Source organism: Oryzias latipes, chromosome 14, assembly GCF_002234675.1.
Source record: "Oryzias latipes chromosome 14, ASM223467v1".
In the NCBI taxonomy this organism is placed as follows: Eukaryota; Metazoa; Chordata; class Actinopteri; order Beloniformes; family Adrianichthyidae; genus Oryzias; species Oryzias latipes.
The window spans coordinates 15,645,858-15,670,851 of record NC_019872.2 but is presented as its reverse complement, the minus strand read 5'-3'; the positions used below and the strand labels follow the sequence as shown (position 1 = coordinate 15,670,851).

The window sequence follows — 24,994 nt, the reverse complement described above, 5'->3', positions numbered from 1 at the left end:
TTACAATTGCATTTCTGAGTACCGGTATTTCTTTATTCAAATCGTTGTGAATCAAGAGCAGACGAAAACATCCAGTTAGAAAAAAATATGTGACATAGATAATACAGATCACAATCTTCCTGCTCCGCTCCATTGTTATGCATCTTGTAGACGACTGGATCCATGTACATCTTTGTTTTCCTCATCTGAGCTTGCATCAGGCTCAAATCTGTAGGCCTGGACAGCTCAAGTATTGCTCACCATTTCTGCTGCATTAGGTGGGGTTGCAACTAAGAGGTGAATTTCTGATGAGCTTCTGCTACCCTGCAGAAAGTGTCCGAGAAAATTATGCTGTTTTTGTGTGTGTGTGTGTGTGTTTTTTTTGTTTTGGCTAAAACAGCCTGTTCATAATTTAAGGACCATTGGAAATGCTTTGAAAATAGATCAAAAGATGATTGGAGCGGGACATAAACTATTTCTGATATTTTTGTAATATTGGAAAATTTAAAGTGAAACCCTGCTGGACTTCCTGAACTTAACATGACTTGACATTGATAAAAAAAAATTATATTTAAAATTATACATGGTATTATCCAGTAAAATATTATATTTTTCGATTTCAACCTATTGTGCTCCTTCTGTCAGGCAGATGGAGAAAGTATTGAACATCTTTTTGTGGACTGTCCTTTAGTCTCCATATTTTGAAATTGTCTTCCAACATATGTCAGGCATGTTTGGGAAAAATATGACATTATATAAACATAAGATACTGTTGATCTTTGTGACTCAATCTTCCATTTCAATGAAACATATATAGTAAACCTAATCGGGATTTTGGCAACATGTTATATAGATAAGAGAAAATGATCGGGAAAAGTCCACTTTAAAAAATTAAAGAAATAGGTTAAAAACCTAGGCCTTTTTGGCCTCTATAGAAATATTAAAAATATATAATTGGAAGTTATAAAAAAACAGTCAAACACCATTTTAAATGTTGACCTCTTTTTTACTGTATTTTCTGTTTAAAAACATTTTTTCATTGTTATTCTAAGACAAGGTTAAACTATTCTATTCTTGGATTTGCTTGAGGTAAATGTTCCAACATGCATGTTAGACTAGGCATACCTTACTGTAAATAATTTTGTACTAAAAGATGTTCATAAGAATAAAAATAAAACTTTCTGAATTTGAACAGGAAGACAAAGGATGATCTGAGCAGGTCAGAGGTCAGAGAGAACTTTCTTTGTCCCAATAGTGACCTCTAGTGGTCATTAGGACGAGTACGGCTATTTTTGAAACGTTCTCTTATCCTCGCGCAAACACCATTCACGTATAAATGTATAACACGCAGTTGAGATTCGTTACAATAAGAAAACATTAAGCTATTGTTTATACAGTTGCAGCCTATACTTTAGCTATATTTAACCTTTTAGGTCACGTTTGACGTGCTTGCTCATCAGGGGCGTGGCTATTTCGGAACTACCTTTGCTCGTGTTTGGGATGTTTTCTCCCCCTCCTCCCCCTCCTTTTTCTGAAAGTCACATGGGGAAGTTATCTCGTGACAGTTTTGAACAAATACGAGGAGAACAAGGCGTTCCGCGGATGGTGTGTTTCAATTGGACAGCACATCTTCAGCATCCAAGTGTCGGAGGCGTCCAGCCAGAGCTGTTCCACTGCCCCCTCCTGCGCCACCACCACCACCTCCGGCCCGCAGCGGCCACATCTTCTTCAGAGTTGAGCTTTTGATCCCTGTTCTCCGCACGCGGACAGCCGGCTGCCAAATACTGAACCTTCGAGCAGGAAGTGGGTGAAGCTGCGCGCGGCGCCGCAGAGAGAGGTAGGCTCTATCCGTTCTCAGAGGGGAAGTGGGGCAGCTGGATGTTGCCGTTTGAATGCCGTGGGAGGGACTTCACAGCTGTTGTTTTTAATACCGCGCGACTTCCCGACCTTCAAAAGTTACATCTGTGCGCCCCCCCCCACCCCCCCCCCCAAAAAAACAACCTCAAAGTTTTAAGGGCTACACCTTTTATACATCCTCCAGCATCCACAATACAGGAACTACTCATCTGATCGTTGCCCCCCTTCAACTTCTCGTTTTACGTCCGTCTCATGCTGGATCCTGTTAACGGTGGAGTGGTTTCTGCAACTTTTCAGCAGTCACCTGCTTTTGCAGATGACAGGGCTCACCTGCTCAGCCCTGATCTGATGCCCCCACCCTGACCCTCTGCTTTGAGTTTGGATGTGAAAACAGACAGGCATCTGTGAATCAGCTGACTGCAAAAGCCAAGCTCAAGGGAGCACTTTAATAAGGAAGAACTCCTCTCAGGGTCACTCAAGGGGACCCAGCTATGATCTCTTGTTTCATGGAGTTTAGATCAAAACTGAAATATTCAACTTTTCTCAGTATGGATTAAAAACATTATTAGGGATTAACTCTAGGAATTGGGGGTGGAACAAATAATCGACTTTATTGATCTAAATTCCTACAATTCCTCTAGTTCGATCTGTCTGAGGCAGGTTGTTATTGGAATTTTTTACGCTGGACACGCCTTTCTGACACAACCCTGTATTCTATCTGGGCTTAGGACTGGCACTGGGAGACCAATACTTGGGGTCCTTTGTGGCTACATAGTTAGACAGTACTGTGAAGGGCCTTGCCTAAGAACCCACACTGGATGAAGTTCATTGTTGCACACGTTGGGAATTTAACCCTGGTTTCCATGTTCACCAGTCCCACATGAATCGACTTTTACCATTAAATCGAATCAATATTTGAAAATACAGATTGAGGTACGGTAGGTTTATTTTACGATAACTTAAAAACAAAGTACCATCACAGCAGAAAACACACATGTGATGCCGGCAAAAACGATCAACCATCATTCCAGTCCAATGTGTGGAAACTCTCTGACTTAAGCAAAGACATGTGACCACACTGTGTGGTAAAATGTTCTAATAATGTTCTGTTTGGATTATTTGGATGTGGAAAAACAACAATAGACTGAACTTTATGAAACTAAAATGTGAATGGATTTGCCATTCATTCTTGTTTACTTGTTCACATATTTAATTTACACGTTATTATCTTGTAATAAAAACAATGAATCAGGAAAACTTCACCTGCATGTTCCGTAGGTATTTATCTCTGAGTCACACTGGGGATTATTTATTGTTTTATTACATTACACCAAGCTTTATAAAAGCCAACTTCACTGTTACTTGCTTATTAGCAAATTACAAAGAGAATTTTCCTGAATTTTGAATTGCTTGGTAATACACAAATCATATATTGAGCAGAAAAAAGAAAAACAAGAGTCAAGGTTTAGACTGAATTATGGGGCAAGTGAATCACAGCATCCCTAATGACTAGATCCAAAGAAGGTTTGATGACATCATCACTTTTTTTTTTGCAACGCTGCGATAAAATGTGAACATAGATTTTTATTAGGGATTAGTATTAAAAATACTGACTTCAAAAATGCCAAATCTGGTATTTAAATCCCTAAATCTGCATTTTAAAAGCAACATCTTGTATTTAATTACTTGTATTGATATTGTATTTTTTAGAGTTTTTGTGTTTATTTTTCTCCTGTTAGGTTCACTGTTGTTTCTTTTCTGTATCTGAAACAGTGTTCTGGCAATAATGCTTTAGCTCTGTTTTACATATCAGTGTGTTCAATAATTACATGTGCACAGTGGTTACTACTTCCTGTTTTTGAACTCACGCAGCACAGCCTTTACGATGCTTATCTTATAGTGTCTTTTTAGCATCATCTCTCTTTTTGCAGTCTTTACAGCCTGCATTCTTTTTGGGAGATTGTTCTGATGCATAAAAGGTCAATGTCCTACTTACTGATGTAGATCTAAATGGTTTTCAAAATATGACCATTTGTTTTCATGCAAATGACAAATCACGTGTTTGAATCTTATACAGACACATATGAGTATTATTATGAGTGAGAACAATACTTTCAACTAAGCAGATGTAGGTTTCTATAGATTTTTATCAGCACCTACCAGCTTTTGAAAGGGGAACCACTTGCTACATATATATATATATATATATATATATATATATATATATATATATATATATATATATATATATATATATATATATATATATATATATATATATATATATATATATATATATATATATATTATATATATATATATATATATATATATATATAGATGACTAAGAGCAAAATCTCTAAAGCACATTAAACCTCTCACAATTTTCTTCACAGGGTCAAGAGGTCAGGCTGCTGTCACCATGTCCAACGAAAACACTCCTCTGATTACCTCCAGAGTGTGCGGTCTGACCATGACCGCCCCGACATGCGGCACAGCTCCAGAATCCCCTCAGGAGTCCGCCTCTGGGGCTCCAAGCCAGAGCCCTCGGAGGCTGAACACCTTCTTTGGAGTGATGGTACCAACTGTCCTGTCCATGTTCAGTATCATTCTCTTCCTCAGGACAGGTATGTCTTTCCCATTTCCAGGCGTCAGAGCAAAAACGGATGTTAGGATGTAGAAATGTGGAAGTTGGTTGAAGTTCCTTCCAGGATAACAGGGTCTTTGTGCTGACGTGACTCATGGTGGTGTGATCTCCTTTCCCAGGCTTTGTGGTCGGTCACGCTGGGCTGCTGGAGGGTCTTTTAATGATAGCTGTTGCCTACATCATCATATCTCTCACAATACTGTCCATCTGTGCCATTTCTACCAATGGTGCCATACAGGGGGGTGGAGCTTACTGTATCCTTTTCAACCAAGCAGGTGAAAGGAATGTTGTTTGGATTTTGATTGACTGACAGCAGCCTTTACAAACAGGAGCAGACATGATCAGCCGCTCTTTGGGGCCCGAGTTTGGAGGAAGCATTGGACTGATGTTCTTCCTGGCCAAAGTGTTTGCATGTGGAGAATATGTTCTGGGTCTCGTGGAGGCATTACTTGATGTATTTGGTATGGACACAGGTAACTGCTTACATATTTTGTCTTTTTTAAATCTATGGTTGGGAGCTTTTGATCCACCTGGTTTGTTTTTCCTTCCAGAGTCATCTGTATCCGCGGGCGTGCGGGTGCTTCCTCAGGGGTACTGGTACACCATACTATACTCTTCAGTGGTCCTCCTCCTGTGTCTGATCATCTGTCTCGTCGGCGCTCACATCTACTCCCGGACCGCCTTTGTCATCCTGCTGGTGGTCACCGTCTCGCTGCTGTCCATCTTCATCAGTTCTGTCGCGGTCAAGCCACAAAACTTTGTCATCACTCACCAGGGACTGGGTAACCAGACGTTGCGCTACAACGCCAGCTTCACGGGTTTCAGTGCCGCAACGCTGAGGAGCAACCTGGGCCGTGAGTGTCCGTGTTCACGGGGAAGTTTGCCTCTTTCTATATCGCTCTTTATGTCGTTTTGTTCTTTTTTGTAGCTCGTTACTCTCTGGACTACAGCACCAACACTGTCATGTCCTTTGCTACCGTGTTTGCCGTCATGTTCACCAGCTGCACTGGAATCATGGCTGGAGCCAACATGTCAGGTTGTTATTTTTCACTCCAAGTTACTTACTTTATCATTACAATTCTGCATTTTAAAAAGTTGGGATGCAAACACATTTCAAAAGTAAAAATCTCATGGCTCTCTCTGAAAAGTTATGACCTGGTCTATAAAAGGTTGAAAATGAAGGATAATCCTCCAAAGACAGTTTTTAAAAACAAACGTAAGCTTAGATTAACCAGAACTGCCTCTAAAAAGAGGATAAATACCTTCAGAGTCCTATTCTTGTGTGTAATATAATAATGGCTTTGATCAGTGTCATCTCTACACTTTGAAGGAAAGTCAAGAACATTTCTATGAGTAAGGGACAATGAAGAAACATCTATGTGAAAGGGAAAAAGACATTTGATGATCTTTGAGTCTTGGCGTTTTAAATAGTGATTTCTGTTTAAGAACAGAGTTTTCCATTTGCTGTATTTTATGCAGGTTTAGGTAGATTCATGCCAGGAAGCCAAAAGTAGAGATTATGTGGAAAATGTGCTTTTTTTAAAACCAAAATGTAAAATTCAAAAGAGTAGAACGTGACTACTTTATTTATTTATTTTTTTTTCTTTTTTAACTTGTCCTGTCCAACAGCTAGGCAAACAGATGAGAGCTGAGGGCCTCTTGTGTTGGACATATTTTATTTTAACAAGAGGGGTTATTAATCTTCAGACAAACCAAAGGTATGTCTGAATAAACCCCTTTTGTAATTGAGGCCAAACTTTATTAATTTCAATCATGTTTGAAAATCTTTGGTGTTGGACCGGACGGAAAAGGAAAGAGGGGAAGAAGAGAGAGGGACGTTAGAGAGAGGGGGGGGGTAGGAGGGTGATAATCGGAGGGGAAAGGGGGTAAGACCATGAAGCAGCATAGAGCAGACAGGCTTCCTGGTTGTTTATCGTTACGGTACGGTTCAAATGTAGTACAAAAAGGGCGGGGCCTGTTCACACACACTCAAATATTATCAACACACCTGCTAGCCGCAAAAATGTCCACATGTCAACATGCACACAAAACAGATAGTGTTCACGAACGCATACCTATGCCTTTAAACCAACTAGTGTGAAATCTTTCATTCATTCAATCATGCAAACTATTAGTGCAAAGGTGAGCTAACACCTGTGCTCAGGTGAGTGTTTATGTTCTTCTAAAATGGATGGTGGAATGTGAAAAGAAGGAGGAGGAGCGCCCAGCCCCCCACACCCATACCCCCGCCGCAGCAGCAGCGGCAGCCGGAATTCCCCCAACGCCACACGGGAACAGGCAGGGAACAACCGACCCCCGGGCGACCAAGACCGCCACCCAGGCCAGGGCCAGCAGGACCGCCGCGAGGCCCCCAGAGCCAGAGAGCAGGGAGGCGCAGAGGGAAAGAGAGCGCCGCCCCAGCCCAGCCAGGAAAGCAGCCCCCCGCCGCGCCGGAAGAGCCCAACGCAGGGCCCCACCGGAGAGGGACGCCCACAGCCCCAGACGAGCACCCCACCACCACCCAGGAGTTCCGGGCATCCCCCCACCCCGACCCCAGGTACGAGCCAGGACCCCCCAAGGGAGACCCGCTCCGCACTCCAGGCAGCCACCCACCCGGCCCACGGTTGGTCCAGGTAGGAGCAAGGCAGGGGCCCGCCGCCCCCGCCCAGGAGGGGGGAACCCCGGGGAAAAAAGGGCGGCCCACAAGGGGTGTTATAAATATGGCCCGACCAGGCTCGGCCATGTTGGAAGTTTGGCGGGGCCCAGCGCCCAAGGGCAAGGACCAGGACCCACCCCCCAGGGACACGAACACCCCCGGCTCAGGTGTAATATGAACCCCCCCACCGCGCGGAGAGAGCACCGCCGGGCCCAGGGAGCCGGCACCCAAGGGACACGGCCGCCATCGCCAAGAGGCCCACACCCCCCACCAGGGAAGGGGTAGGGGACAGATGGACCCAGGTCCCACCTTCCTTGTAAAATGTGTGTGCGTGTATGGGTGCTTGAGAGGGTGTTTGTGTCCATGTGTGTGTGTTTATGTTTGAATGTATATATTGAAGGGGGAGGGGTGTGTGTACTAAGGGGGGTGCAGTTAAAATTGGCGAGTAGGGCACTAAGGGGACATCTCCTGATTACTCACAGTGATGTCCCCCCACCCTCCACACCAAGGGGCCCTAAATGTCTAAGGTGCGGTTAAAATTGGCGGGTAGGGTGCCAGGAGGACATCTGCTGCTTGCTTGCAGTGATGTCCAAGCACCCCCCCTACCAAGGACCCTACATGTCTAAGGTGCAAATAAAACCGAAAGAGGGGGGGCCCACTCCATACGGCAACCATAGGAGGGGGGCCACTCCCAAGTAGCCCCCCCCCAAGGCGCATCGCAGGCTAGACCCCCCACCCCCTCACCCTAATATGAGGTTATATAAGGAAGGGGGTAAGTTGGGGACAGCTGGTAGACTGTCCCCCGGTGGTCAAACAGCCGTCCCCCAGCCCACCCCCAGCAAAGGGGCCAGGGCCACCCAGCCCAGGGGCCCACCCCCGGAGGCGCCGACACCCCAGGCCCGGCACCACCCACCCCACACAGAGAGAGAGGAGCCAGAAAGCGTCGCCCCCCCCCCGGAGCAAGCCCAGGCCCCCACCCCCAGACGCCGGCCCTAGAAGAGCTCTGGTCAGGCCTCGACGGGACCGAGGAGGCCAACCGGCCGAGGCAACCACTGATTGCCTCAGCGGAGACCCCGACCCGTTAGCCCCCCCGACCCGTACTAATAATGGGCCCCCCTTCCCCCCCAGAACGCCCCCCCCACAGGACAGGGCCGACAAGCCCCCCACCCCACCCCACCCCAGACCCCGCAGCCGAAGCGGGTGACACCCAGAGCGACCGGGGGCCCCGAGAGGGTTGTGACTACTTTAGAGTGTTTGCATTTGTCTTCAGGCTGTTCACGTTAAACCTTTTGACTCGTGGGCTACAAAGGGTTCTAAAATTTGACTGAAACAAGGAGCAGATGCTTGGAGTGTTTTGGTAATCCACTTCACAAGAGAAATAAGTAACATGGAATATGGATGAAAAAATACCTAAATTTTGACAGAAAACATATATATTTATATTTCAAAGCAGAGCACTTTGGAGTTTTTGTTTCAAAACTGTGGCTTTTTTTCTCATTTTGTGCCAAAATGCAAACTCAGAGAAATGCTGCGTTCGTGTGGTGCTGGAATGATCGGAAAAATGACTGTCTGACTCAGAAAATACACACGAACATCAGAAAAACAACTAATCTTCCATCACCACACAACTGCAGAATAACTCTCTGCTACCAAACAAAGGTCAATGTTTTTATGGTGCGCCACCTATGGGGAGACACTAGAATTACAGGGAAAATAAAACATTATTAAGGATTATTAGTAGACTTTATTCCAGTTTCCATTCTTCCTCATCACTCCCAAAGAGAACTTCAGTGGTTTCACTCCAGAATTCCTTTGCCATACCATCTGGGTGTTGTTGTTTCAGCGTTTAACGCATAAAGACAAATGCTCTTTCTCTAACAGTCCTGCAGGAAAGACAAAGGAGCATGAACTTCATCCTCCTTTATCATTCTTCTCAACCACACAGGAATTCTTCCTATTTTACCTATATTCATGCTGAGTTTTGCGTACAGCTTGAGTTGCTTTCTGACTGTCTGAATGCGTTTAAAACATGTCTTTGATGCTTGTCTATAGGGGAGCTGAAGACGCCAAGTGTGTCTATCCCAAGGGGCACTATCATCGCTGTCATTTACACCTTCACCGTCTACATCCTCCTCTTCATTTTGGCCAGTGCCACTTGTGATAGGTCAGAAATGATATCTCATTAACAAATATAAATATTTGTATGAGTTTTTAAACCTAACTCTTTTACTTGTTGGTTGTCTTTTTTCTAGAACCCTGTTGATTCAGGATTATGGATTCTTCCAGCGAATCAATTTATGGCCGCCTTTTGTCACAATTGGAATATTCTGCGCCTCTCTGTCTGCCGCCATGTGTGCTATGATTGGAGCGTCCCGCATCCTCCACGCTCTTGCTTTGGACCAGCTCTTTGGTAAACTGCCGCTGTTTGGTTTTGTCACTTCTCGTGCGATTTGCAATATTTTTATTTGGTTTTCCTCGCAGGTTTGCCGTTAGCTCCAGCTGCCGTCACGTCAAGCTCCGGGAATCCCTGGGTGGCAGTGCTGTATACCTGGGGGCTGGCACAGGTGAGCTGTCGCTGCAAGCTGCTGTACGGCTGCTAGCTTTCTAACTAGCGATCCGTTTGTTTTGCAGTGTGTGGTGTTTGCGGGGCACCTCAATGCTGTGGCTGGTCTAGTTACTGTCTTCTACCTGCTGGCTTTTGCTGCCGTTGACCTGGCCTGTTTGGCTCTTGAGTGGGCATCAGCTCCTAATTTCAGGTCAGATCCGCCACTGTTGTAATATATGTTAAAAGGACTGAGTTTTAAATTGCAAAATGTAATACATGGGAAACATGTACAAATGGTGCACATGTTTGAAAAACTGGATTTGTTCATTTTCTGTAATAATAAAGTTGTTTACATATTTTCTCCACACGGTATGATATCATAGTATGTTGTAATGTAATATTTAGGCCCATATTTTTCTCCTCTACTGTGAAAATCAAAAGATGGTCCATCCTTCTAGCCTTTCTGCAGAATAAAGAATTTAGTACTTGCAAAAAAATCTAAATAACCAAAATTGCACATTTGTGCTTTTTAAACAATTATGAACAACAAATGCAAAGAATACCAACAAAATGAAAAATCAAAATGACAAAAAAAGGAGACTAAAAATAAACATCTGTCATGACGCTCTAGCGTGAAGACCCAGATGCTGTAACCCAGAAGGAAGACAGGTGAGGGATTTGGCGAGAAAAGGTTTATTATTCCTGCTAGGAAGATGGTAGGAGTAGTAGCTGGGTGAGGTCCGGACTTGACAACGGCTGGTGGCGTGGCTGGAGGGCTTAGTGCGGTTAAGGAGAGCCGTGGGATCCTCAGGATGTCTCTGAGCAGCAGGAGGGAAGAGAGCGCTGACGTCACTCGTGAGGTGCTGGTAATCCTGAGACAAAAGGCAATAATTAGTTTGAGGCTTGGAACAAGACAAGAGTTTGCAGTAATAATCTTATTAGTAATAAATAATAAGTAATAAACTTAAGACCAGGCATAGTCACCATAAGGGTAACGAACTGGCGTTGAACTGATGAGTAAGGTCTCCTTTTAAGCAGTATGGCCGATGAGGTGAGTGGCGTCAGCTGGTGGCAATCAGGGAGCAGAGCAGGCAGAGCTGGAGGGGGAGGGGTCTGACAGGCGCCATGACACTAACTGTCTCTCTAATAAATTACCGTAGATTAAAATGCCGGTCAGTTACCAGCACAGCACCTGACCTTATAGTCATCTGTCCGTCTCACATGGTAGCCCGTCTGCTGATCATTTGTCTTTGTTTATTTAGACAGGTTCCCAAAAGTATATATTTTATGCAAAAAAAAAAATCAAGCAGGTGTTTAATAGCAATTTTATGTATACACTTAAATTGAAGCTAAAATTAAGAGAGTGGAAATTAAATGAGTTGATTAAGCAGAACACCTTTGCATGCATCCAGTTTACATCTGCAGAATTTTCCACATGCTTCTTTTTTTTAACATTTTTTTTTACAAATGCACTTCCTGGCTGATCACACTCATTTTTTTGCATGTGTCCAACAGACCGACCTTCCAGTTCTTCTCCTGGCACACGTGTCTGCTGGGGATTCTCAGCTGTCTGGTCATGATGTTCGTCATTAATCCCGTGTACTCTTCAGGCAGCATCGTCCTCCTCTTGCTGCTGCTGCTTTTCCTCCACTACAGGTCGCCCACCAGCAGCTGGGGCTATATCAGCCAAGCTCTCATTTTCCACCAGGTATCATATATTTGCATAAAACGAACTCTATTTTATAATCCAAGGTTTGGGAAAGACAGGAAGTAATCCTAAAATTGATGTCAATAGGATGTAACCACAAAGAACACATTTCAATACCAGTTATTTGAATACTTTTTCAAAACAAAGAAATATATCTATAATTACAATGAGTAAAAATGTTATTTGAAAAAACAATAAAACAGAAGGATTTTAATCTAGAAAAACTGCTGCATCTCTTGATAGATTTGGCTTTTTTTGTTGTGCCGTTGCTTCTGTCTGCTAACAATTCCAATCACAAACGTTCAATGAGAGTCTAATTTGTCACATTTTTTGATAAGCCTGTGTTTGCTTTGTGTCTGCTGGGGTTTTAGGTGCGTAAATATCTGCTGATGCTGGACGTGAGGAAAGAGCACGTGAAGTTTTGGAGGCCGCAGGTTCTGTTGATGGTGTCCAACCCTCGCTCGTCTTGTCAGCTGATCCTGTTTGTGAACCAGCTGAAGAAAGGCGGCCTCTATGTTCTTGGTCACGTGCAGCTGGGAGATCTAGGTACCGATGCTGAGTGGTCTAGTGTAATCCTGCATGACTGAATTGATGTTTTTTTAATGTGTTACTATTTTGGTGAATTTATTTGGTATAACACACTGTTGCAGTTTTTAAAATGATATTCTGAAAATGTGTCACTGAAGCCAAAAAATGTATATTATATGCCAGAAAAAAAATGTTTTCAGTAGTGATGCAGCGGTTTTTGAATAGTTCACTTTTGTTGCTAAAGAAGTCATTACAGTTTAAAAATGTTTATCTCAAGTAACTTTTTGCACTTGTATTACATTTTTATGAACTAAGATTTGTGCTGTTTTGTAACATTATATGCATTTTACCTTTTAGTTGAAAACAATTAACATAATTTTCAGAATAAATTATTAAATATTTAAGACATTGAGAAGAGGTTAGAATTTCTGTAAAATATTTTTTCAACTAGATGCTATTCATAACACTAGCTGCGTTTACATGGACAAAAGTAATCAGATTGAACGCCTGATCGGAGGAAAGATCCATCATGTAAACACGCCGTTCAGAATACTCTGCCCCGATCAGACTCGTTCGGATCAAAATTTCTTTCTGATCGAGATAGGTGGGTTATCGGTTGATCCGACCGTGGTGCATCTAAACAGTTTATTCTGATTGTGTGTCACTACTGCTCTTGTTTTACGTCACGCATAGACGGTGCGGTGCTCCAGAGAAAGCTTTAGGGCGCAAACAGGACTGACAGGCTGCTCCGTGCCGTGTCTGTGAGCAAAGCATCCGGACTTATAGCTTTGTGTTTGCGGGGTGGGGGCTTTGTCTCTGGGTGAGCTGCCGGAGTCAGGAAAACCGAGTGTCTCAGTCAGTGATGAAAGTCTTCCGGGAATTCCCGGAAATCCGGGTTTTTGAGCAAACCGAACGTACTTTCCGGGAAATAAAGACCTGATCTCTACGGACAAATCGCTTTCCGGATTAAAAAATGGTCTGAAATCAGCTAATTTTAGCTTTATTTTCTATATTTCTCCGCAGATCGCTTCCTCTATGGTCGTGGCCATCTCTCGTCTTCCCGGCCTAATTGACCAATGACGGGACGTTTTAGTTGCTTTCGGATGCGTCGACGGGTCTGATTGGCTCTGTCTGCACCACGTGGTCAGCGTGACTTGCTTCCCTAGAGACCAAAACTGGCGGACCCACGCTAAACTTTCACAAACACATCTGAAGAGTTTGCGATCAAATTTGTGTTAAAATAATGGCGGGCATCGTCATTATTGAGCGTGGTCACGACCTCAGTTGTGAGAAGACGATAAAAAACAAATTGAAGTGGTCTTGGCTGGAAAAAAAAGATTTTTAAGGTAGTGTAGGTCAAATACTTTTTTGTGTAAAATAATCTCAAAACCACATTTTGAAATAATTTCAATTTTAGTTTTGAGTTTCAGTTTTTATTTTGAATACGTTTCTTTATCTAATTTATTAGTATTTCCTAATTACCATGATTTAGTTCAGTATAGTTGACATTAATTATAAGTATTTGATGGTTTGGACCCGCACTCCCTTAAAAAATAATGTTTACAATGTTTAGCTTAGTTTGTATGTTTGTTTTGATATTTCCCAGATTACTTAGTATTGGTGTTAAAGAATTGATGTATTAGTTTATAGAATTATAGTTTAAAGCAGATCCCATATTTTGATGTAATTATATTTTGAGAAAACAGTGCAAGTGGATGTTGTACATCAGTCATTTCTAAAGCAGAAATAATGTATAAATAACTGAGGTATTTTCATAGAATATCATAGTTACTGGTGTTCTTTTTGCCATTTGGGGCTTTGATGTTACTATATTTTAGCAATTTTATGTTTTCCAGCTTTAAGGAAAAGCGTAGATTGTAGGATTGTGTTACTTTGAGCAATTTTCCAAATTCTTTTTTAGGACCAGCAAGTCCTTAATGGAGAGTCAAACTAGGGGTTTGAATGACAAATCATGATGCTCTAATTAGTCTTAGTTTCTAGCTAGCTGCCAGAATGCACCAGAATGCATCTAAGACCACGTATTTTTCCAAAATTTCGCTCTGTGCCCGCCATATCGCTCAAAGAAAAGTTCAGGGATTTTTTCCATGCCTGACTTTCATCACTGCTCAGTAGAACTGTGTCACAGAGCAGAGCTCGGTCCGCCAGCTCACGCACCGGCTTTAGGGCGGTGTGTTTGAGCTTTTTAAAGCAGAACTGCCGCTCAGTCCTTAGAAACCGTTCAAACAATCAAGTGGATTTGTGTTTCCAGTCGTGTCCCGACAAAATAAAGGCTGATGTTATTCCCACATATTCACGTGCTGCCAAGATGCAGATTGTGGCATTTCCCGCATAGATTTTATGTTCATCCAAGGCTAAATGTTGTTAGCGCGTTAGCCTTCACCTAACCCTTCTTCCGGCTCCGTTCCCTCAAATTGTTTTTAGTGAGAAATGATTAATAAATCTTTATGAAAACAATTTCAAATTCTTACTTTATTATAAATCTACACAAATAATTGAATTTGTTATAATTCCCATGAAATTCCTGTAGTTAATGGGTTCCTGCCCTCCCTGTGAAACAGATGCGCTCCCTTCAGACCCGGTTCAGCAGCAGTACAACTTCTGGCTCAGCCTGGTTGATAAACTTGGGGTGAAGGCCTTCGTAGACCTGACACTCTCCCCCTCAGTGAGACAAGGAACGCAGCACCTGCTGCGCATCACAGGCCTTGGTAAGCCTTCCCTTTCTTCATAATGTTTTGTGTTCACTGTCACTGTAGCACGCTCCAGATTTTCAGTTTTTTCTTTTTTTTAAGGTGGCATGAAGCCCAACACACTGATTTTAGGTTTCTATGACAGCTGCACTCCGGATGACTTCTTCTTACAAGACTCCGCCTTCTATGACACATCAGTGGGACAAAACAGTGAGGGGGAATACAACTTTGGGGTTGACCTGCCCTCGCTGCAGGCCCATTTCCCCCCCGTCCGGCATGTTGAGAGCCCCCGATGGCTGTCGCCGGAGGAGTACGTGGGCATCATCTCTGATGCCCTTAAAATGAATAAGAACGTGTGTCTCGGCCGATACTTTTTCCAGCTGCAGGGAGAAGGTAAAGACAGTAAAACGGACGGATCGGAGCGCACAATAGACGTGTGGCCTCTCAACCTGCTGCAGCCCGGCTGCCGGGACTATCAGGACGTTTGCAGCCTCTTTCTGCTGCAGATGGCGTGTGTGCTCAACATGTCCAGCAAGTGGCGCAACGCAAGAATGAGGATCTTCCTGAACGTGGAGACTGCTTCATGCGACCAGGGCTGGGTGATAAATGAAGAAACTTTCCGGGATTTACTGAAAAAACTCCGGATCAGAGCGTCTATAAAGATCGTTTCATGGGACCCGGCGGTGCAGCATCACACTATATCAGAAGAGGAGCGCCCTTCAGAGTCCCTTCCAACCCTGTCAGAAGACTTTTTATCAGCAGTGAACTGCATGTTGACGGAGCACAGCTCCCAAGCTGCTGTGCGCTTTCTGTATTTACCCCGGCCTCCTGCTCAGGGCAGCCAGGCGCAGCAGTACTTGGCTCAGCTGGAGGCCATCACCTACGGTTTAGGACCAACACTCCTGATTCACGGAGTTACCCCAGTCACATACACTGACCTCTGAGCATGTGCAGTAGGAGCTTTGCTTAGATTGTACTACATGCAGCAAATACTTTAGTGTTAGGTAGAAGCATATCATTTTATTGTATTTATCTATATATTGTATGTATTTAAATCACCTTCAGCTGATGCATCTTTTCGCTTGAGTAGTAAAAGTGCCACTTGACATTTTGCATAAAAATAGGATAATTTCCTGTTTTTGTACTTGAAATGGTTTTATGAGATGTCTCATATTTTCGCCTATAATTTGTGTTTATAAAATGTTCTGTTTGCATCTGTTGTACATCAGCAAATATTTAAACACTGTTCCAAAAAAAAGTACATTACAAAGACAGAGAACGTTTCTGAGCGAAGATTTTCTTCAGTGGTTTTTGTTCGAATGTTACGTTTTTTTTATCTTAATGTCTTCAATACCGTTAGTAAAGCAGTCCTGTATCTTTTGTTCTTTAAAACTTTGAAACAACACCAGAAACCATTGCATCAAAGCAGTTTGCTTCACAACTAAAACTAATGAGGACTTTTTTAGTTGTAAAAAATGTGCTAATTGAAAACCAAAGACTCTTTTTAAGAAAAAACATTTGTTAGTTTTTTTCAAATGCTGAAATGTTTTAACATGCTCCAGCACTTTTCCTGTTTGCTTTGTTCTTTCTAAAGATCCTACTCAGTTTGTGATCTCTTAATGGAATGTAGTGCAGAGGAAGATTTAACCCAGGTGGTTTACTGGGGGAAAATGAGCTGTTCACCACATTTACCGTGTCTTTGTTGTTTCATATTTAATAAAAATATACTTGAGACTTCATCAGGATGAATAGGTTTTACTTCCCTACATGTTAAATCAGCAAACACACTCTTCCTCTTGGTTCTTTGCAAATGGAATGAAGGAAAAACATTTTTTGCAATGCAATTTATTTTGCAGGAAATAAATTCTTATCTTTTTTTTTATCTCAAAATCTGCAGTTATTCCTGTACTTCAAGCTGCTTTTATATTATTAACAAGCTTTTTTTAAAACATTATTATTTTTATTAAAATGTGGATTTTACATGTTTTTTTCTTTTATTCTTCTTGAAATCAATGTTATAGTTGGATAGTATTACAATTTCTAGATTTTGATATCTTATTTCAAGAAATCTTGTAAAGTTAAAATGACTTGCTGCATGGACAGACAATTTTACTATGTTCTAGTGATTTTCTTCTTAACATCAGAATTATTTTCCTATTTTTAGGCAACATTCTATATACAGCATAAAAATAATGTAATTACAAATAAATATATCTACATAATGATACAGGGGAATTTACATATACACAGGATTGTAAAGATATTGTCTCAGTAGCTCAGTGTTTGTCTAGTGAAACCATTAAGTCGCTGAATTTGTTTTGAAAACTCTTGACATCTTAACCCTCAGAAATAGAAATGTTCTTTCATACATTGGAGTCAAATTTTTCTGTTCTTGGAAGGTTCCGCAGTTTTCTGATGAAGAATGTCGACATGCGAAGCCAATCTGGCAAGAGGAGAGAGAGAGCTGCACTCTGTGGGACAGTCAGAGAAAATAAAAAATTATTTTTGGATGTTGTCACAGTTTGATCCTGGTTTGGTTTTGGTCGGACCTGCAGTGCGTGAGACAGACAGCCGCTGGTGTAGCTGGAGAAACCCACGGTGTTCAAAGCCTCACGAACAAATCCTGAAGCACTTTTGACCAGAGAGTTGACTTTCATGTTATGTGTCATGTTGGTAGACACCATCAATGGGGCCACACACTGAGGAGACATCAACAAAGGTTGGAACAAACTTCTATGTTAATGGTGAAAAAAACAAGTTGTTTGATATTAATAAGATTTTTACTACTTACATTTAGTAAATCAAAACATTTCAAATATTTATTTCTACGTATATCCATTTGTAAATTTAAATGCAAAAATAATTAGTACTAAAACAAATCTATTACTGGTGTGGTAGGAAATCTCAGAGCAATGAGACAAACAGGCCACAAGGGAGCGGTAAAATCCCTCACTGGAGCCAAATGTTTCTTAGCATTTACCATTTACAGTCCATGCCATAGACGCAATGGCATTAACCCTTGTGCTATTGAGGTGTTCTCCCTGCCATGACAAAGGTGGATAAAGGGTGAAAGATTTCATGTAATCCATGGACACCAGTAAGGTTCACAAATCATTGAAGAAAAAAGGTTCAGGGCACTGTCTAGTGGGTCTAGATGACCCCACTCCCAATGGCAAAGTGCCTAGGATAGCACAAGGGTTAACCTGGGAAATCTGTCTCTTCTGCTTTGTTTTTGCAAAGAGCAAAACCAAAATTTTGCTTTTTAAAGATGTTCAAAAAAGTTTACTCAGACAGCAAAGAAAAGCAGTTCACAATCAATATTTATATTATGCAGCAGTTATACTTTCTAGGACAGAGATACAACTTTAAATGTTTTTCTTATGATTTTTGTTTGAGATTTTTCATGAAGAACAACCTGAAAAATCAAAATACAGCATAGTTTGGCACAAAAGCACATTCTTGCTTCTTAAATGTTCGAAGTGCCCAAAAGTGTGCTAATAAAGTTTTATATATTTCCTGTTAGTTAGTAGAAAAACAAATAAGCAGTTTGGATTGTACTAAAAGTATATTTTTAAACATAGTCACCAACTGTTACCCTTTAGGACACTTAATGAACAACAGAACAAAAGTCATGGTTTCCAATGTACAGTGATGTTTGAAGAAATGCAAGTCAAGTTAAGTCAAGTTAAATGTGATAAGGATTAAACAATCGTAAAACAAGATTTAGCTTTCTTATATATGATTTGGCATCAACACATAAAGACTGGCAACACAGCATGTGTTGTTTACCTGAACAGTTATTCCTTTGGACTTGTACTCCGCATGCAGACACTGAGAGAAATAAGTCACAAAAACCTGAAGATTGGAAGAAAACAAGCAGAGCAGAAAGAGGATGTTACCAAGATGTGGAAATACACAGAGACGATGATACGGCTGAGTGAGAAAATACTTTGGTAGCAGAGTAAAGAGCCAGCAAAGGCTGAGGTCGTGCACCAATTTCAGATGAGATATTGATGATCAAGCCAGTACCCCTAACGATAAATAAAAAACAGCATTAACTTTTTTGGTTTGTCAAGCATTAAATGCTATTCAAAATATTAATGTATGTGTAAATACCTTTCCACCATCCCAGGAAGAACCAGCCTGGTCATCTGAGTCAAAACAACAGGATAGTTCCGTTATTTCAATGAAAATTGATTCATGGTGTGTCACAAAGTTCTCTTTTTGGACTTTTCTCTTAAAATCTTTATAAATGATTTCTTGGGAAATATTGTAAAATGTTTATTCCGATGGTGCATAACTATATTTATCCGATTAAATCAGGCAAAACCAGAATCGTATACATTACTTAAAAAACTGTGGCCCCCTATTGATTTTTATTTTCTAATTAAAGCCTTTTTTTGGATCAGAAGACTTAATTAACAAAATCTAGCAAAGTAGTTACTCTGAAAGGTGTAACTTTAGCATTTGCCAAGGACATTAACCTCTCAGAACCTAACGTCCACCAACATGGACATCACATTTTGGGTTATATTACCACAGTAGTTAATTCTGCTTAACTGTGACATGTTTAGAGGACTAGCTCAAATTTTTGCTTGGATCTTAACAGGTTATAGGATTCTTTTGTACTAAAACAAAAAACAAAAACACACTAATGTTTAAAGGTCAAAGAACTGCAACTCTTTAGTGCTAGACTACCCCCTTAAGTCTCTCCAGAAATACAAAAAGCTCATCTGAAATGCTGCAAAGGCAGTTCTTACTGTATGTGGGACAAAAGAACCCCCCGTTCTTCTAATTTCATTTTATCTTCATTGAGATCAAAATAAACAAATACAACAGTTTCCTCTTTTGTCCCCTGCTGCCTTCACAGGATGAGATTGAACCAGATTGATGTGGTGTGTCTCCTAATTTAGTCATGTGATGTAAATAGTGTTTAAATACTGGACTCAATTAGGTATATCATGGAGTTCAATCAAAACTGATTTCATTTTGTGATTCAGCATAGATTTTAGACTTGTTTACAACTGTTTTCATAAAATTGTGCAACATAAATAAACATAATAAATACATGTGCCAAAGTTAAACACATTAATCTGAGAAACTCAATTACCTGAGGGACTGACAGTATATTGCATTCGATAATCTGAGTGATTTTCTGTTCAGAGTAAAGCAGAGTGGAAAACAATCATGAATACTCAATGGTCTGAATTTTTAGTAATAGTGTTTCTATTTCAGCCTAAAACTTGAATTCAGATGACTTACCTGTTCAGTATCTGGTATTTCCAGAAAATAGGCGAAATGATCGGTGCAGGTCATTCCCACATTGTTAACTGATGACACAAAAAGAAATGCATTGTCCAAGCTATTTGGGCTGCCAGTGATCACATATTCTCCTGATTGTCATAAACATGCAGTTCAGCTTTCTAGTGTGGCTTGAAGATGTCTTTGTTCCATCACATCTTTCTCAGCTTTAGTTTTAGTAGTCAGTTCTGGAAGATTTTTTCTCCAAAGCTGTAGTTTCTCAAACTAGTAAAATATTGCTGATGTGGGACCAGCCTGTCGGATGAGCCTCAAGTCTCCTCCATTAAAATTTCTAGTGTGTGTGTGTCTACGCAAAAATGTAACCCCTAAGAATTTTATTGTTTTCTTCTAAACTTCATTTTATGTTCTATTTGCTTTTTCACTGTTACCTAATATTCCAATCTCCAGATCTTGAAGTTCTTTGGCAATGGTAGAATAGATGCTGCAGCCGTCTGTGAAGTCCACTCGGATGGTGCGAGTCTTCTGTCCAAACTCCTTTTCTGAAAAGGATAAAGTACGATTGTAATGCAGATATTTATTGTTGGTGTACTGAAACAGACAAACATAACATAACAAGACCCTAATTTCACTCCAACTCACCGATCTCCTTGGCAACCGTTTGCAGTTTATCATCAGATCTGCCAATCAAGATAACATCCAGACCTCTGCGTGCAAGCTAAAGGATGAAAAGCCAACCCAGATGTTATGTGTGGGTGTTATTCGAAGTTGAGACAAGATAACAAAAAATATATAAAAAGACTTGAACTCTTTTTGATGGCATTTGGAAAAGTTTGTAATGCAAAAATAGCAACTTCATAGTTTAAGTACAAGCAACCCGATATATTTATATATATATATATGGAACCTTAAAAGATAGAAGAAGAAATGAAAAGAAGTGTAACCACAAACATATTACAATTATTTTATTTTCATTTCATCTGGCCATTGAACAGATGTTAGAAAAGAGGCACAAAGAGGCGCCAAATGTTGTTTGTTTAGAGGTGGCTTTTTCTATTGGTGTTTTATATTTAACTTCCTAGTCATGTTTTTGTTTTTTTTATTCAGGAAATTAAAAGAGAAAGCGTTAACTCTCCAATAAAGCTACAGTACTTCTCATTTTTGTTTGGGTTAAAAAAACAATGGGGATAACCAATGGAGACTCACCTCAGTGGCGTAAGCTTTGCCAATACCAGATGTGGCTCCGGTGACAACTACATGAAAGAGAGCACAGATGTAAAAACCTGTTAATTTTTGAATCACGAAAGGAAAATCACATTATTTGATTAAATAATTTTTCACAAAAAAAAAAAAACTTTTGAAAATTGAACTGAATTTACAATGTTTAAATGATACAAACATCTCATTCTTAAATTGGGGTCAACCAAGAAATAGAGGGTTTGACTGCTTGATTCACAGAATTAAGCATAAATATTTGTTCATGCTTTTGAAATAAGTACCGGTGATGATGAGGAGATATGAGCCATGAAAATTTTTTGCAAGTAACCCATCTCACAGACATCCAAGCAGCGTTATTAGGACTGTACTTGAAGGGTTCAGCTAATATTTAAATCCTTAAACCAGAATATATGCACTCCATCATTTCAGAAATGTGAAACATCTAATATAAATTCCTGTGCTGCAGCTAAATATATATCTGCACCCCAATATCTGTCTTTTTAGAGTTCCCTGAAACAGTGTTGCTCCAGCTTTACCTGCCCATGTTCCATATTTCTTTAAGTTCACTGGCCAATACTCCGACAAGACAAACTCTTTGAATCCACACCAACATTTCCAGGTGAATTTCAGCAGGTAAAAGACAATCGTTATCCCTCCAAAGATGGCCAAAACAGGAATGAACCACATCTTTCAGCAGGACTTCTTTGTCTCCAAACGTTACTTCTAGTTTTATACCAAAGGGGATACAATTGTTTTGTGCACTGTGCTCCTCCCCACACTGCTCCACCCTACAATGCTGGGTTCTATCATGGTTGCTGTGCAGAAAACACCCCTTCAAGTCATTTTCCAAACATTTCCTGTCTTGGGAAACTGGTGTAAACATGGAGGGTTGGGCTTCAGGCAGTACCTCATGTACACCAGCTCAAACAGGATTAATATTCTAAAAAAATGCTCATGTGCGACACAGATTTTCTGTCAAAATACCTAGATAGCAGCTTAAGGTTAGCTCGGTTCAGAGCAGTTAAAGAACCTATCACCATTGCGCGTGCAATGCATGCATCTAATCACAAGAATCCAAAACAGTGCTGTCATCAAGCAGAGATATCAGCGAGACGTGAATGTGACACAGAATTTGTTTGCTGATAGGTCTCTGCTGCTGTTTATCTGCCAGCTCTGAGGGTCAGCAGTAACAGTCCAGCAACAACGTTCGTACATTGATAAACTGGGATTCCTCTCGATTAAAATAAACCCAGTGATAGTAGTTGTGACAGTTCAGCTCTGGAACACACGAGGTGACAAGAAGTTTTCCTCTGACTCTGATAAACTGTCAAGTGAGTACAGTTTAGAGGAGCGGTTATTAAAAGTATCCTGAAATGAACAGTGATTTAATGTTTATGCTTCTTCATCAACTCATTGAAAAACTTTTATTAAAAACCTGCATGTTCATTCAGATTTGCAGCAATGCTTTTTAGTTCAGCTTCACTGATAAAAATTTAGTAACAAGTTTTGTAAACTTTTTACAATGAACAATAAAAATCTGATTTAACACTTACATGGTCAAATTTATTTTAAAAAACCAGTTAGCCACCGATAAATCAGACGCATCAGAAAATCATAGAAAGATCCTGAGCAAAAATTTAATTTTGACATCTTTCTCTGTTAATTTTTCAAAGAGCTTTTGTTGAAACTAGAACACTTTATTGTTTCATCTAAGACTGTTTTTGTTCCGAAGAATTTTTTATTGCAATTTTTGTCACATAAAAATTGTTTCCATTTCAAAGTCCCAAAAGAGATTCTCATTATCCTTAGAGTAGTCGAATCTCTCTGTGATGACTGAAAAACCTCAAAGATATAAAGATGCATTTATATGAGTGGTCTGTTCACTTGAAAAAGCAGCATCTACTGGTGCCTGAATACTGGAGACGTGAAAGCTATAATAACAGGAAGAATATGAGGGAGCCTTCTAACCTTTTTAGACAAAAGAAGATGTTTGGTTTAAGTTAGAGGTTTGAAAGAAGTTGTTATCATGAAGCAAAGCCTGAATGATTGCAGAAAAGATGAATGTTAGGCCTCACCAATAGAAGAATGTGTTTTTTTCTGCTTATTCTCTTTTTTTATTTCCCTGGAATACAGACATATTTTTGATCAACCGAGAATTTGTTCTGTTGAACCATTTTTGGCTTCTTTAAAAAATAAGTTATTATTTACTCAAAACTGCATGTTTTCTCTCAACACCAAACTAGAATTGAAGCACAGGGAACTTCATTCTTCTGCATTTTTGTGAATTTAGCCAATAAATCCTTGAAGTAAAAAATCAGTGTATGTGTGTTCTCTCTAGTTTAATTGTTCAGTAATTAGCATGAAGTTTGTCAGTTTTTTTGGCATTTTATTTATTTATTTGGCAAACCTATATTGTTAGAAACAAGTGTTTGGACTACAACCCTCAAATAAAACCATTAGTGATTCCATCTGCCTTCTCTTATTTCCAAAATGTTGTTTGCTCTATGTAGCATAGATGACCCGACAAGTAATTGAAATTATATATGTTTTGCTATGCCAAAGTAATACTTATAAAAATATATATTTGATATTATTCAAGTGTCAATCTGGCTAAAATGTTTTCCCAAGCATTTTTAACATAAATGAGGCATTATTTGATCCCACATATGATTTTCGGTCCCAAAAAAATACCAAGAAATGGAGGCTTATAAATTGTCAATTTCATTTTAGTTAATGTCCGCTGCATGGCAGCCAGCAGCAGCAAATTACTGCAATTTAAGACCAAACAGGAAATTGTCCGGATACATTTGTGATGAGCCACTGTGGATCAGACCCAACAGACCAGGCAGATTTTATAACACTTGGCTATAGCACCACTTAGTGGAAAGAGAAGCTACAGTTCAGTTTACTTCCTCTAAAAACTCAAACTTGAATGGTTTGAACACTGATAACAATGTCTGATTTTTACGCAGTTGCCGGTAAAATTAAAACTAAATGAAGTTGTGTGTTTTATGATTCATAAAAGTATCATAAGTATATAAGAATGATGGCACAACTGCCATTATAGGCTGCAGAAACTGACAGAAAAAAGAGAACAGCAGCAATCCAGCTTATTCTCAGTCTTCCACTCACATTTTCAGATGACATATAAACCCTGTATCTCCTGTGTGGTTTCTAAGAATTGGTGAAATATATTCAGGGTGGTCAAAACACTGAGATCAGATTTGGAAGAGTGTCAGAAGGTTTCCTGTGGTCCTGGAAAGAATTAAGGATGTTACTTGACTTATTATTTTAAACTGTGTGAGTATTTTACTCTTAATTCCCAGCAATATTATATTTTTCAGTGCTGCAATCTCCATCGTGTGAACTTGCTCGGCTGGACCTCCCGTGCCTCTGACCTTGCTGTGGAGTGATCTCTCACGGTGCTGTCAGCCATGTCACTAAGAGGCTTGCACGCAAGTGAATAGGTTTAGCAAAGGCCTCACCTGACTAATCTGATTACTTCAATGAGTTTTCTATAAATGTGTAAGACAAGAGGAAAACTACCCTCACATATACAGCAGACCGTCATATACAGATGTGGCGGCAGAGGTGTGGCTGGGCCTAATCTGTGAGTTTTTGTCCCAAATGGCTTTTAAGGGTTTCCTTCTAAAACTTGCTCAAAAAGGTAGTTGTGTTGCAGTAGCTTAGCACAGATAACACATGAGATATTTTGAGCCCTGTGCTCAAGCTTATGCAGTTTAACTCTCTTTACTTTAGCTGTCTCTGGCTCTCTTTTAATTTGGATTCTCATCTGCATACATTGAGATCATGGGGGGGTGGGGGTGGGTGCTAGTTTAACCAGTTTTCCTGATCTGCTTTCCTTTGCTCATTTTCTCTTGGTACTGAC

At 40.5% G+C, this 24,994-nt stretch overlaps 2 protein-coding genes across 3 annotated transcripts; one reads left to right on the top strand and one right to left on the bottom strand.

The window, feature by feature from the left end:
- The first annotated feature begins 1,494 nt into the window (after positions 1–1,494).
- On the top strand, positions 1,495–16,367 carry LOC101175259 (solute carrier family 12 member 9-like). 2 transcript variants are annotated; one of them, XM_004076469.4, is made up of 14 exons: positions 1,495–1,816; positions 4,233–4,463; positions 4,603–4,737; positions 4,819–4,956; positions 5,035–5,337; positions 5,412–5,519; positions 9,192–9,303; positions 9,392–9,549; positions 9,621–9,703; positions 9,771–9,895; positions 11,200–11,392; positions 11,764–11,938; positions 14,500–14,646; positions 14,731–16,367. In XM_004076469.4, exons 2-14 carry the CDS (start codon positions 4,259–4,261, stop codon positions 15,570–15,572), a joined length of 2,724 nt encoding a protein of 907 aa, XP_004076517.1. In that variant the 5' UTR covers positions 1,495–1,816; positions 4,233–4,258; the 3' UTR covers positions 15,573–16,367. The 2 variants fall into 2 exon arrangements, with proteins under 2 accessions (XP_004076517.1, XP_011481885.1); XM_011483583.3 differs by having other exon boundaries at positions 1,509–1,812; positions 4,231–4,463.
- On the bottom strand, positions 16,327–21,946 carry LOC101165994 (very-long-chain 3-oxoacyl-CoA reductase). The gene is made up of 11 exons (XM_004076519.3): positions 21,642–21,946; positions 21,094–21,140; positions 20,530–20,605; positions 20,319–20,429; positions 19,891–19,958; positions 19,739–19,783; positions 18,745–18,779; positions 18,578–18,659; positions 18,418–18,483; positions 17,178–17,327; positions 16,327–17,099 (listed from the first exon to the last, which is right to left on the bottom strand). Exons 1-11 carry the CDS (start codon positions 21,790–21,792, stop codon positions 16,992–16,994), a joined length of 939 nt encoding a protein of 312 aa, XP_004076567.1. The 5' UTR covers positions 21,793–21,946; the 3' UTR covers positions 16,327–16,991.
- Positions 21,947–24,994: the final 3,048 nt, after the last annotated feature.

Excerpts from the sequence above, each read along its gene's own strand:
- LOC101165994 (XM_004076519.3), bottom strand. The coding sequence starts at position 21,792 with ATGTGGTTCATTCCTGTTTTGGCCATCTTTGGAGGGATAACGATTGTC. Across the intron at positions 21,141-21,641 it reads GAAATATGGAACATGGGCAG|TTGTCACCGGAGCCACATCT; the intron begins GTAAAGCTGGAG and ends TCTTTCATGTAG. Across the intron at positions 20,430-20,529 it reads AACGGTTGCCAAGGAGATCG|AAAAGGAGTTTGGACAGAAG; the intron begins GTGAGTTGGAGT and ends TATCCTTTTCAG.
- LOC101175259 (XM_004076469.4), top strand. The coding sequence starts at position 4,259 with ATGTCCAACGAAAACACTCCTCTGATTACCTCCAGAGTGTGCGGTCTG. Across the intron at positions 4,464-4,602 it reads CATTCTCTTCCTCAGGACAG|GCTTTGTGGTCGGTCACGCT; the intron begins GTATGTCTTTCC and ends CTCCTTTCCCAG. Across the intron at positions 5,520-9,191 it reads GGCTGGAGCCAACATGTCAG|GGGAGCTGAAGACGCCAAGT; the intron begins GTTGTTATTTTT and ends GCTTGTCTATAG.